Source organism: Brachyistius frenatus, unplaced genomic scaffold, assembly GCF_029030835.1.
Source record: "Brachyistius frenatus isolate BFR_SWC_R1_liver_20210118 unplaced genomic scaffold, ASM2903083v1 Contig_193, whole genome shotgun sequence".
Taxonomy (NCBI): Eukaryota; Metazoa; Chordata; class Actinopteri; family Embiotocidae; genus Brachyistius; species Brachyistius frenatus.
Genome location: NW_027210792.1, coordinates 529,998 through 542,539, shown reverse-complemented (window position 1 = coordinate 542,539; position 12,542 = coordinate 529,998). Strand labels below are relative to the sequence as shown.

General features: G+C 43.4%; 1 protein-coding gene across 1 annotated transcript in view; it reads right to left on the bottom strand.

Annotated features, from left to right (window-relative positions):
* LOC138632740 (latent-transforming growth factor beta-binding protein 2-like) overlaps positions 1–12,542 on the bottom strand; it is an 80,805-nt gene that overhangs the window by 2,830 nt on the left and 65,433 nt on the right. The window contains exons 32-40 of the mRNA XM_069718527.1: positions 7,986–8,114; positions 6,318–6,452; positions 5,054–5,251; positions 4,840–4,932; positions 2,756–2,884; positions 2,421–2,561; positions 2,116–2,289; positions 1,735–2,004; positions 1,143–1,301 (exon numbers count right to left, since the gene is read on the bottom strand). Coding sequence (XP_069574628.1) covers positions 1,143–1,301; positions 1,735–2,004; positions 2,116–2,289; positions 2,421–2,561; positions 2,756–2,884; positions 4,840–4,932; positions 5,054–5,251; positions 6,318–6,452; positions 7,986–8,114 — 1,428 coding nt within the window. The remainder of the gene's footprint in view (positions 1–1,142; positions 1,302–1,734; positions 2,005–2,115; positions 2,290–2,420; positions 2,562–2,755; positions 2,885–4,839; positions 4,933–5,053; positions 5,252–6,317; positions 6,453–7,985; positions 8,115–12,542) is intronic.

Below are 12,542 nucleotides of genomic sequence, written 5' to 3'. Positions count from 1 at the left end.
TTTGTCTTACATTGTAGTTAATTGAATATTGGGGAGTGTTGGTCGGACTAAAGCTGATTTGACCAACATACTATTTGGTAGCTGTAGGTGTGATGTGGTGAAAGGTGAGATCATTTTCAAACATAAAGTATTGTGAGCATCAAGCAAGAGTGTTTTAATTGGTTCCATAAAAGTTCACATTTGGAGGTTCAAGGCTTTCATTCCACGTAATGATTTGTTGCGTAACAGCTCATCTTGTATATCTTTAATCAAACATGCCGTCGTGTTGCGTGTCAGCTGGACAGGATCTGAACTTGAATTCCCAGCCATGTTGAGCACTGAACAGTTCAGAATGATGGTAAAATTAACAATGAGTTGGATTATGTTTCCCTTTGGCCTTCAATAGGTTGTTCTTTCCCTTCTTCAGCGCGGGAGGTCTGATTGTCATTTCACAGCAGTCAATCTCAAATGACCCTCTTTCTGTTTATGTCATGTTCTGCAGGGGAAATGCTCGTGGTGATATTTATAAAAGGAGGCATGGCATGAGTTGCGCAGCTCCCACATGTTTCCATAGTGTTCAATCACTTTCCTCGGGAAAACGGCTGGCCTTGAAACCGATAAGCTCGTATGCAGACAGAACACTGTAATCATGGCATTTCATTACAACAAGACAGTCTCGCTTTCTTACAAAGCAAACAAAGTGCATTTAAAAGATATAATATCTCATGTGATACACGAGTGGCTGAGATTCAAGGCCTCCTCACTCTTGGCAGTGTGCGACTTGGGAATTTCAGACCAAAGGGTAACATGCAATGCTTTTGAGGAGTACATTGCTCTCATTAGTTTCCCATAAAACACAACTTAATGCAAGGTTGTTCAATTCAAAGCTTCTCCTTGAGCTCAATGATATACAGCATGAAGAGTTATTATGCTCAAATTAATCTAAGAGCTGGCTCCAAAAGGCTTAAACCTGAAGGGAGAGGTCACTGCGGTTCACTTTCAAGATCAACACCACATTTTGAAACAAGATTACATGAAGTGAATGATTCCCCTATTGATTCAAAGAAGTCCCTGAACATGTTATACTTGGAATATAAAGTCTAAATGTGGGTGGTCTATAGAAAAAGATTTGAAAAGATGCTAGGGGGAAACAAAAAACCCACCTATGCAGGCCATCTTGTCCAAGTCAAGCTCGTAACCGTCGAAGCAGTCACAGGTGTAGCCCTCTCGCACACGAACGCATCGGCCATTTTCACAGCCATTCAGGACTCCACATTCCTCCGCTCGGAGACCCTCAAAGCCTTCATAGCGCTCTGATTGGACTGATTGAAATGTGTAAGCAAACAAATCTTGGGATACAATTTTTTACTAAAACAACACGTCATTCTGTTGTTAAGATATCAGGATGGCAAATTACATGTTACATGACTTTTGAAGTAAAAATACATAAAGACAACCATGTGCCAAACAGACATTTCAAATATTGTTGTAATTTTGTTTGTTCATGCATTAATTTTTTTTTTTTAAAAATCAACAGATATCATAAATTAGTGCATTTGTTGGTCCTTAACTGACTTGTATGGCAGATGAAGAGCTGCTATTAAGAACCGTCTGATGTTTTTCAAGCTTTTACAGCTTTATATTAATTCAATTGTATGGCTTATATTCATGATAATTACATCTATGTGAAAACAGACATTTACTGAGATACTAAGCTAATTGAATATTAAGCTACAGCTGAACGTGTTTACCCACCAGCGTAGGAATCCACCGGTTGTGGCTGTTGCTCTCGGGGTCGTGGGATCGGGACACGGACGGGTGGCTGTTGAACGCTGTAGTCGTTATCGTTAAAGAGAGGGACGTTCTCTGGGATGTCGAAGGGGCCCGCAGCTCCGCCATAACTATCCCAGTACGGAGGAACAAAAGGCTCTGCGGGATCGTCTGGCCCCTCCGGGCCGTACTCGTACCCTACCCGCTCTCGCAGGCTATCTCTCCGGGGCAGGTTGCACATTACTGCGTAGTCATCTATACACAGCAGCACACATGATTCATTTATAAAATACATTATATTGTCATTGTGGGCTATTAATTGATTTCATTGCAATAAATAGATCAATCAGTGTCTTGTGCTCTCACCGGAGTCTCTTCTAGGACAGAAGGCACACTGTCCACTCCAGGCGATGCCATACAGACAGCAACATTCAGTGTATGTAGTTCTGCGTCCCTGAAGGGGCTCCGCACACATGCTGTCCCCCTCGAGTTGCTGCCAGCAAATATCCATGTGCACATCGTGATCAGACTCGACAGGTTCTGCAAAGACAGAATGAGAAGAAAAAAACATCCAACTAATGATTCATCTATCTAAATGACCTAAAAGGCTTTTTCTGAACATCCAGGGAAGAACAAAATATGAAAACATTTGCGAGTGTGTTTTGTCAAACCTTCTGTGGTGTTGAGGCCAATGCAGCGCTTCCGTGTGCTGTCCAGGACTAATGGATGACTGCAGAAACAGTTGAAAGACCCGGCTGTGTTCACACACGTTCCATCCTCGCAGATATTTCCAAATACACACTCATCATAATCTAAAAATAAGTAACAAACAGAAACCAATCATCAGTTTAGAATTCATTACATTTGAACTCATTCGTATAATTAATCATGGTAGGTAGACCATGATTTGATTAGTTTTTGATTATATGGCACTAATTCAGATTTTCTGTATAAAATGGAGGCTTGCTGGAGTATAAAACAAATAAAAATTGATGACATTTCTTACCGACACACTCGAGCCGGATGTTGTCGTAGTAGAAGCCGGAGCGACAGTAGCAGGTATAGGCAGAAAAGCGGTTTGAACACTGTCCATTTTTACAAATGTCGGGTCCAAACATCTCACACTCGTCTGCATCTGAGGGGAGAGAGACAGAGTCACACCTTGACATGACAGAAGGAGGATGAAAAATAACAAGTGTCAAAACTGAACAGGGCACACTACAGTAATTAGTCATACAGTGCATCCGGAAAGTATTCACAGCGCTTCACTTTTTACACATTTTGTTATGTTACAGCCTTATTTCAAAATGGATTAAATTCATTTTTTTCCTCAAAATTCTACACGCAATACCCCATAATGACAAAGTGAAAATAGTTTGTTTAAAATTTTTGCAAATCTATTAAAAATAAAGAACGAAAATATAACACGTACATAAATATTCACAGCCTTTGCGTAATACTTTGTTGAAGCACCTTTGGCAGAAATTACAGCCTCAGGTCTTTTTGAGTATGATGCTACAAGCTTGGCACACCTATCCTTGGGCAGTTTCTCCCATTCTTCTTTGCAGGACCTCTCAAGCTCCATCAGGTTGGATGGGGAGCGTCGGTGCACAGCCATTTTCAGATCTCTCCAGAGATGTTCAATCGGGTTCAAGTCTGGGCTCTGGCTGGGCCACTCAAGGACATTCACAGAGTTGTCCTGAAGACACTCCTTTGTTATCTTGGCTGTGTGCTTCGGGTCGTTGTCCTGTTGGAAGATGAACCTTCATCCCAGTCTGAGCTCCAGAGCGCTCTGGAGAAGGTTTTCATCAAGGATGTCTCTGTACATTGCTGCATTCATCTTTCCCTCCATCCTGACTAGCCTCCCAGTTTCTGCTGCTGAAAAACATCCCCACAGCATGATGTTGCCACCACCATGCTTCACCGTAGAGATGGTATTGGCCAGGTGATGAGCGGTGCCTGGTTTCCTCCAGACATGACGCTTGGCATTCAGGCCAAATAGTTCAATCTTTGTTTCATCAGACCAGAGAATTTTGTTTCTCATGGTCTGACAGTCCTTCAGGTGCCTTTTGGTAAACTCCAGGTGGGCTGTCATGAGCCTTTTACTGAGGAGTGGCTTCCGTCTGGTCACTCTACCATACAGGCCTGCTTGGTGGAGTGCTGCAGAGATGGTTGTCCTTCTGGAAGGTTCTCCTCTCTTCACAGAGCAACGTTGGAGCTCTGTCAGAGTGACCATCGGGTTCTTGGTCACCTCCCCGACTAAGGCCCTTCTCCCCCGATTGCTCAGTTTGGCCGGGCGGCCGACTCTAGGAAGAGTCCTGGTGGTTCAAACTTCTTCCATTTACGGATGATGGAGGCCACTGTGCTCATTGGGACCTTCAATGCTGCAGAAACGTTTCTGTACCCTTCCCCAGATCTGTGCCTCGATACAATCCTGTCTCGGAGGTCTACAGACAATTCCTTGGACTTCATGGCTTGGTTTGTGCTCTGACCTGCACTGTCAACTGTGGGACCTTATATAGACGGTGTGTGTCTTTCCAAATCATGTCCAATCAACTGAATTTACCACAGGTGGACTCCAATCAAGTTGTAGAAGCATCTCAAGGATGATCAGTGGAAACAGGATGCACCTGAGCTCAATGTTGAGTGTAATGGCAAAGGCTGTGAATACTTATGTACGTGTGATTTTTTTTCGTTTTTGATTTTTAATAGATTTGCAAAAATGTCAAAAAAAATGTATTTCACATTGTCATTATGGGGTATTGTGTGTAGAATTTTGAGGGAAAAAATGAATTTAATCCATTTTGGAATAAAGCTGTAATATAACAAAATTTGGAAAAAGTGAAGCGCTGTGAATACTTTCCGGATGCACTGTATTTGAAAGGCAGGTATCCCATTAAGCAACGGCTCGTAAACGTGGTGAGAGATTATGTCAGTCTGTGTGACTTTCAAAGTAAAATTAAAAATGAAATAAAACAGGGTCTGACGTTCCACCTTCCCGTGCCAATGTAAAGTTTTGTGCGAATGGAAGCTATAAAAACTCAGGGATATCTATAAAATAAGTTCGTATTTATGAGCGGGAGTGTGTACCTATGTAAAACCGTTGTTCTCCCAGACTTTGTGCAGAGGAAACAGGCAAGGGTAATAATCCACTGCCACGAGGGCACAACTGGTTATAATCATCTGGAAAATAAAAAGAAATGCATTCATTACTTACAGAACAGATGCTAAAAGACTGATCTCATTTTCTAACATGCACTTCGTCTTGATTCTGTTGATGCGGATGATCGGGCCCTCGTCGTACCTTTTCCCGGGACAGGACAGGCGTGGATCTCACAGTTGTCGCCCCAGCCTGCACCAACCGTGCAGCAGCACTCCTGCTTGGTGGTGTTGCGAGACAAAACATTGTCGCAGAAGTTCGCGTCATTCAAGTTATAGTAACACTCCTTCCTCTCCTCAGCTGACGGAGCGGACGGAGGGACGGGTTTGGCGTCGACCTCAGCTGTAGAAGAACAAAGACAGCGGGTTTATTTAAGGCCAGAAAAGAGGTCAGAGGTCAAAGCACCTGTGGATTTCGGTTGGGATTTGGGTGTTCAGGAGGGCAAAAGGCTCACTGACAGCGCTTCAAATCTCGCTATTGAGGTTTCCCAGTAGGTAAAGTTACAGAAGATCCTACACTTATCACTCGTATACATCAGTAATGGCGTCGAAACGGTGTCTGCCGGGCTCTCCATCCGTCGGAGTGTGTCCACATGCCTCCAGCAGGTAGTGCATTACCCTCGCCTGTCACTGCTGAGCCTGCTCATTTGTCCAAAGGCATGGGCTCAGGCATTTCACCCTTAAGCTGCTGGCTTAGCCAAATGGAAACACTGGCATGTGAGTCAACACACCATTCAGCCTCACATGATTGATTAGCACACGTCGAAAGCAAACAGCGGAATGTGGCAAAAAGGTACACAAAGGCATAACTGGGGTTTAGTGCCCAGGCAGAAGAAAAAACATCCCCGCTGAGGGCGCGCCGCTTAATAATGTAAATACACCCAATTCTTGTACTCATAAGCCTATCATGCTGGATATGTGATGGTATTTCCATGACTCAAAGGGCTTGTTCTGTCATTCTGAAAATTGCACTATGTTGCATATCTGTAATCTCTGCACCTTAGATCATTTCAGCTCGCAAGAAAGCAATGTGTCTTTAGCTCTAATTGCCAATAGCTACACCTTAACCTTGTTTGTCTTGGTGGGGAAATGGGTTTACAGTAACGAGGGCCTCAGGGCATTTGCTTGGCTCTACTGGAGGAGTTACTTCATCATTTGTCTGAGAAATTTGGCTAAATCACATTTTTTGCAGGCAACCCACCCAACCATAACCTCAGCCTGCAAAACAAATGGAAACAGACAGGTCAAAAAGATACTCGAAGAGACGTGGAGTAAGCCATGTCCACCTCGTCACCCTTGTTTGGATAATGAGAGACGGCTCATTAAATCAGGGATAACTCCGTCTCCCAACGATGGGATGGAGAATTAAGTCCTGCGAGTCACTGTGAGCGCTAGTCCTGCTCTATTACCCATGGAGCGGCACTGGCTGGTGATGGGATCAAATTCCTCATTGTCGTTGGGGCAGATGCACAGGAAGCTGCCATCGAAGTTCTCACACAGGGCCTCCCCGCACAGCGCCAAGCTCATCTCGCACTCGTTCACGTCTGAGGGAGGCAGGAGAGGAGGGCGTGAGGTCAGTAAAGGATCAGGCACGTACACGCAGGCATGCCTCGGCAAGGTCCGGGCAACTTCGCACAAAATATCATCTTTATCATGTGCTCATTGGAAGAGCTCCTTCGTATTCAACTTGAAAAGAAAAAAGTATTTTAGGCACTTCTTTATGTAGTTTCACACATTTGTGAATTTCATTAATTTTCTATAAAGAGAAAACATGTCTTCCAGATGATTAAAATACAATTTTGGAACAAACTTCAGCTCTGTAATATTATTGCTTTGAGCTTTTATATTTGTGAGCAGCTGAGTGAACACTTGTGTCAAATGTACACAATTATAAGTCTTAAAAAGAAGTATTTTACTCCGTCTCTTATACAGATTTTTCCTTCCCTGTTTGTGCCTCGCTGTCTCATGTCTTTTGGTTCCTACTGGAGATGTACATCTTCACCAAGGGGCTGTGAATATAGATTTTCTTCTTCAAAAAAAGGCAGAATAATTTTAACTTTAAACAGCTGGGCACTGTAGTTTTTATCAAACACTAACCAAACAGCTATAAATAGTGCATGTGCTTTGGACTATATTCAGGTGCACACTAATACACAATAAGTGCAGCTGTAAGTATTTAGGACCGGTGGCGCTGGCAGCTGTAATCTTGTACACACTTGTGCGTACATTTTTTTATGATTTTGTTTTTCTTGAATTTCCATTGTTGAAAATAAAAATGTGACAACAGCAGAGTCTGTGTCATGCTTTGGCTTCACAAACACTGACGTTATGGTGCAAACAGGCTCATCAGAGTTTTATGGTGGTGTGTCAGGAACTTGAAAATGGATCAATGTCTCATGCTTTCTAACTTGCTGGCGTAGTAGACGTATGTGCTGCAGAGAAACATAACTGTGATTTTTCCCGGTGGATATCATTTTCTCAAGGCTCGTGCCCTCATATTTCCCAGCATGTGTTTTGAGAATAAAGCAGTCAAATTAAATAGGTGAAAGTGACTGCTAGAAATGAAATATATTTGAAATAAAACATGCAATAAAGATGAATGAATGTAGCAAACATAAAATAGATATCACTCAAAACCATAAGTGTACAAGGCTGGAAAGGTAGAAAATAAGAGCTTGACAATTATAGATAAGAGGGAATCTAGAATTATGTTCTGTTTTTGTTTTAGCCTGAGAAACATTTAAAACACCTGGGAACCATACAGGAGTCCCCAAGCAGGTCGGCTATGGTTGCTTTGACTACAATAAACCATTGCTGCATGTTCAGCTAAGTAAATATACACGTTAAAGATAAATAATCAGCAGGCGAGTGGTCCTTGTGCTATGAAATATCATCACCACTGTTTAGGGCAGCAGGATATACAGTATATATACAATTTGTTAGAAAAAAAACTACAGCGGAATGAGCTTTATCAGGTGTTGGCTCCATTCACTGTTAGATTTGGTTGTTTAAAGAAAAAAACAACAACATTGAGTATCACCAATCATCGTGAGCAGCAATCTACAGAAGTTACACACCGGCACATGTGGTCATGTCTCCGGGTGGGTTGGCGTAGCCTTGGTCACACTGGCAGCGGAAGGAGCCGTCTGTGTTCTCGCAGAAGCCGTGGTTCCCACAGATGGTTTCATTGTCGCACTCATCAATATCTGCAAGGTGAGAGGTGAGCGCAACATTAATATTTACAGTGTCAGTCTGCACAACACTTTCAAACAGTTCCTCCGCAAACACAGCGCTGCTCTTCCAAAATAAACACCACTACCATTCTGAGTGTACAATAACAACAGAACGGCCTGCCATCATAACATGTCAGAAACAGTGTACAGATTAGACAATTCATTAAGAGGGCTTTCAAACGTTGCTGTGTGCTAAAGAATTCAGGCCGACTTTCTCTCTGCATCAACACGATGTTTGTGAGTGTGGTGTGGATCTGCAGAGCTGCAAGTGAATGTTCTTTGTTTGTGTCGGTGGTGGGAGAAGTGATGGATGAGTTTACACCATACTGCCAATATTCAGTATTCATGCAGACACTTTACAAGCAGCAAGGGAAAAATGGAGACATTTTCTGGCAGGACGGCGTTTCCATCCTGATCAATGAATCTGCTTAAAGGCCTTCTCTGACAACAATAGTACTATGAATGATTTGAAAGCACAAGGCTTTATTGTTAAATAGAAGTCAGGGATCAACTCTGGCAGATCTACAGTAATTTCTTCTTTGAGTGGCCGAAAATCATAAAACGAGTTTGATTGAATCCATGAGAGGACTATACTGCATGCTCCATGTCAGTGTGAAGGAGGCTGGTTGAGGCTGTTCACGCTGGACCTTGGGACAGACCTGCTGATTCTCTACCAGTCGCTGTTTAAAGGCAACATTTGTTAGCAATTTCTTACATACAAGATTTCGTATTTCTTGGCACCTCCAGGATAGCAGAGAGGCCAAAGGCCGATACTGCACGAGGGCAGGGCTGATTATAATTGTTTAAAAACCAATTTGAGAGTTTAATGATCACACTTTGGTCACGTGAATTTGCTCTCGGATCAGTTTGGCTGGCCGCTGGTTTCTTCACGAGTAACATAACCTCTATTAGCCAATTCTCAGTTCAAGTAAACAAGATATTTTAGTCGACACTTTCATTCTAAAGAGCAAGAACATCCAAACAAAATGGCTTTTACCAATCAATTTCAATCTCGGTTCGTTCCAGCAACATTTTTATATTAATTTAAAGGTAACTTGTTTCATGCCGTGGCAGCTCTTTGCAGTTCAAAATAAAAAAAACAAAGCCAGTGAGTTATGTCAGTGCTTGTATAATTTCTGTGAGGCATTAAGTTGGGAACATTATGACCGACGGACCTCTTAACTGATATGAACAATACTGATGAAATTACAGGACACTCCACTATGTCTGTTTTATCATAAGCATAATTTGATTTTTGTTGACTTTTCAGTTTCATAACAACCCTCCATGAGCATTCCACTCAAAGTTTCCATGACTAACAGTAACAACTCCAGAAAAACAGGAAGACCTATTGCAAATGATGAGGAAAAAAAGAAAAAGAAATAACGACAAGCTGATTGTTTAAATTACATTTTGATCAGTTCCACTAAACACTCTGCTCTTAAATCCAGTGAAGAAAGGTGTCGAGTCCAGTGGCCCCTTGGACATTTATAACAAACTGATTCATTCACTGAGCTTGTTTTATTTTGCCTCTGAACCCTCATAAAGGCTTTATCGATGGAAGAAAGGAAGAAAGTGACCGGTGGAACAACAACCACTTTGATTTGAGCAGCAGATTTGGCCACGTCTCCTCTTCCAACGCAGACGACTGCTGTGTGAGGCTCACTAAGGGACGAGGCCACTGTCAGTGTTCCTGTCCTGACCTCTCCAACACGCCTCTGGGGTCAGAGACAGGGGGGCTCCCACAAGCTAATAAAACGACAGACACAGAATTGTCTTTGTTGTTTGTAAAACCTTTCACAGGAAATGCTGAAAAGGACCAAAATTGCTAGAATAGACTTGTGGGCTCAAATGGCTGCAGGAAGACAGCGGGAGAATAGATGGACACATACTGAAAACCGCCAACCCACCGGATTTGCATTTTGCAGCTGTGGCATGAGATGCAGACTGCAAACCGATGCAGAAGTGGTGAAGTTTTTTGGACACTTTAATAAATTCTGTGTAATTGAGAAAAATACATTTTCGAGAAGAACAATCCAAAGGTTGATGGAAAATATCCTCCGAGTAATTTGAAAAGTATCGTATGTCGGAGTTTAAGGACGTTTCCACGAGTGTGAAGAGCTTAAGTGGAGTTAGGAATGTTGGAATGACAGCGGCGGCCAGCTGGGATGTCTGGGAGGAAGGCGATGAAAGCGCTCTGCTAATATTCGAAATAATCAGTGTCTGAAGGCAGCTTTTCACTCATGTATAACGTGGAACAAAATCTGCTGCGAAACCACATGTTGTGATGAGACATAATCACAGTACCATCCCTGGGAGGAAGGAGAGCATCCAGTCCAAAACTATTTTAAAGACTTCTGCTGTTCTGTGCATCTGCAACGGTGTGAGTGACAGCATTACATGACCAGACATTTCTATCTGTCGTCCACGTTGAGTCAGCGAGGCTAATCGCAGCGCTAATCGCTGGTGGGAAAAAATGAATAACACAAAATGAGATAACTCCACCAAGAGCTCGTCTCACACCAGCAGGATGCTGGGTTGCCTTTCTTTCCATGTAATAATCCGCTACGTTAGGACCCATTCGGCGCTGTAAATTGCCCTGAGGGAGGAAATGAGGAGGGTGAGAAGTTCAGCGTGAGATGGGAGATGCCGAGGTTAAGGGGTAACACAGGCCCAGTAAGCACCTATCCTAATGGTCTGACCCAGGAGGAACTACTTCCTGGATCCGGCGATGCTGTGATTTGGGGTATGGATGGGGGTTAGGAGTTGGTGTCTTATGCATGTGTTAATCTGGAGCACATGGTAGGCAACGGGAATATAGGAGTTAGTAACTGTTGGCTCACCCTCCGCAGCCAACACTTCTCCCATATTCTCGGGGCAACCCCTCATCTGATTGGTCCCATATGCAGACGTTTATTTCACACACGACTGGGCAAGGTTGAAGTAAGGTGTTTGTTTTCAAGGAAGCATGTTTGTGGGCTTTATCTGACATTAGATCTACAACCTGACCTGGGTTAACTACAGTGGGGGGACAGCCTGTCATATCATGTCTGTAGTTCTAAGAAGAAGAAAAAAACAAAACGTACATATGTTTAAGTACGAGGGATCGCACACATGGTAAAGTCTTCAAATTTCTATACGTTTACAGGGGTGGGAGGTTGGCATGAGACCGCAGACAATTTCCGCCCCTCGGCAAGGCTTATTAAAGACAAGGCTTAACTCGGGGGGAATTTATGAGCATGATGGTCAATTAAAGCTAAAAACAATGACCTGCAAATACACACATGCACGAAGACATACGTACAAACCCTATGCATCATGGTAGGTTTGAGTTCAACCCTTACAGCACAGTTGCGGGTGACGTTTGCGGGGGGAAAAACTCTGTTTTTCCCTTTTGTGTCATGGCCTCTAAATTTAAATGAGCGCAGTGAGCGGAGCCAACGACAACCGCTGCCCCTTCGAAGGCCGGCGAGTAAAAATAAAACAACGCCCCTCAGAAAAACTGCAAATTACAGCGTCTGGTCTCTTCTTAAATATTTGATGATTTTTACAAGCAGACAAAAATGCCCCGAAGTAACTGAGCTCCCTCCTCTGACTTTTTTATTGAGGTGACGGCAGCATCTCCCACAACTTCCCATCGTGAGGTGAAACAAGCCACTATTGTGTGTGGTGTTGGGCTTCTCTGGGTAAGAGGGCTTGGTTGTCAAAGCTGGGTCTGTGAGTCAATGCTGAGCTGTGTGAGTGTTTGTTGTAGGGTCTGGTGAAAACACGGACAGCGTCACAACATAGCAACGGGAAAGCGATGGTCATAGCTTGGAGTTTTGTGGCACCATAGGGGACAACGTGAAGATTTTCCAATCAAGGCCCAACTAAAGATTCCTGCAGTACTCATCAGGTAAAAACTTGTATTACAGCATAAGACATAGCAGCGGAAGTCCTTGGCCCGTACGACAGTGTATACATAAATCACTCAGCCATCAGCACTATTGAACCTATATGAGCTGCTTAGCAGTGTTGTGACTCTGACATCAAGAGTGGAGGTGAGCAGCTGGTTTCAATCAGGCCTTATCGCACTCCAGACCGCTGCCAGACAGACAACATCATAAAGTGCCGTAAGGAGGCAGCCACACATTGTCGGGATCAGGGCGATGGAGGGGGCGGAGGTACGATCTGTCACTGATCGTATTCTCCCTTGTTGATCGTCCAATAAAAACTCAGGGTCATGAGAACGTGTGAAGCTGCGCTGTGTCTCCAGAAACGTTTCAATCTCAATCTCAATCTCAATCTCACACACACACACACACACACACACACACACACACACACACACACACACACACACACACACACACACACACACACACACACACACACACACACACACACACACACACACACACA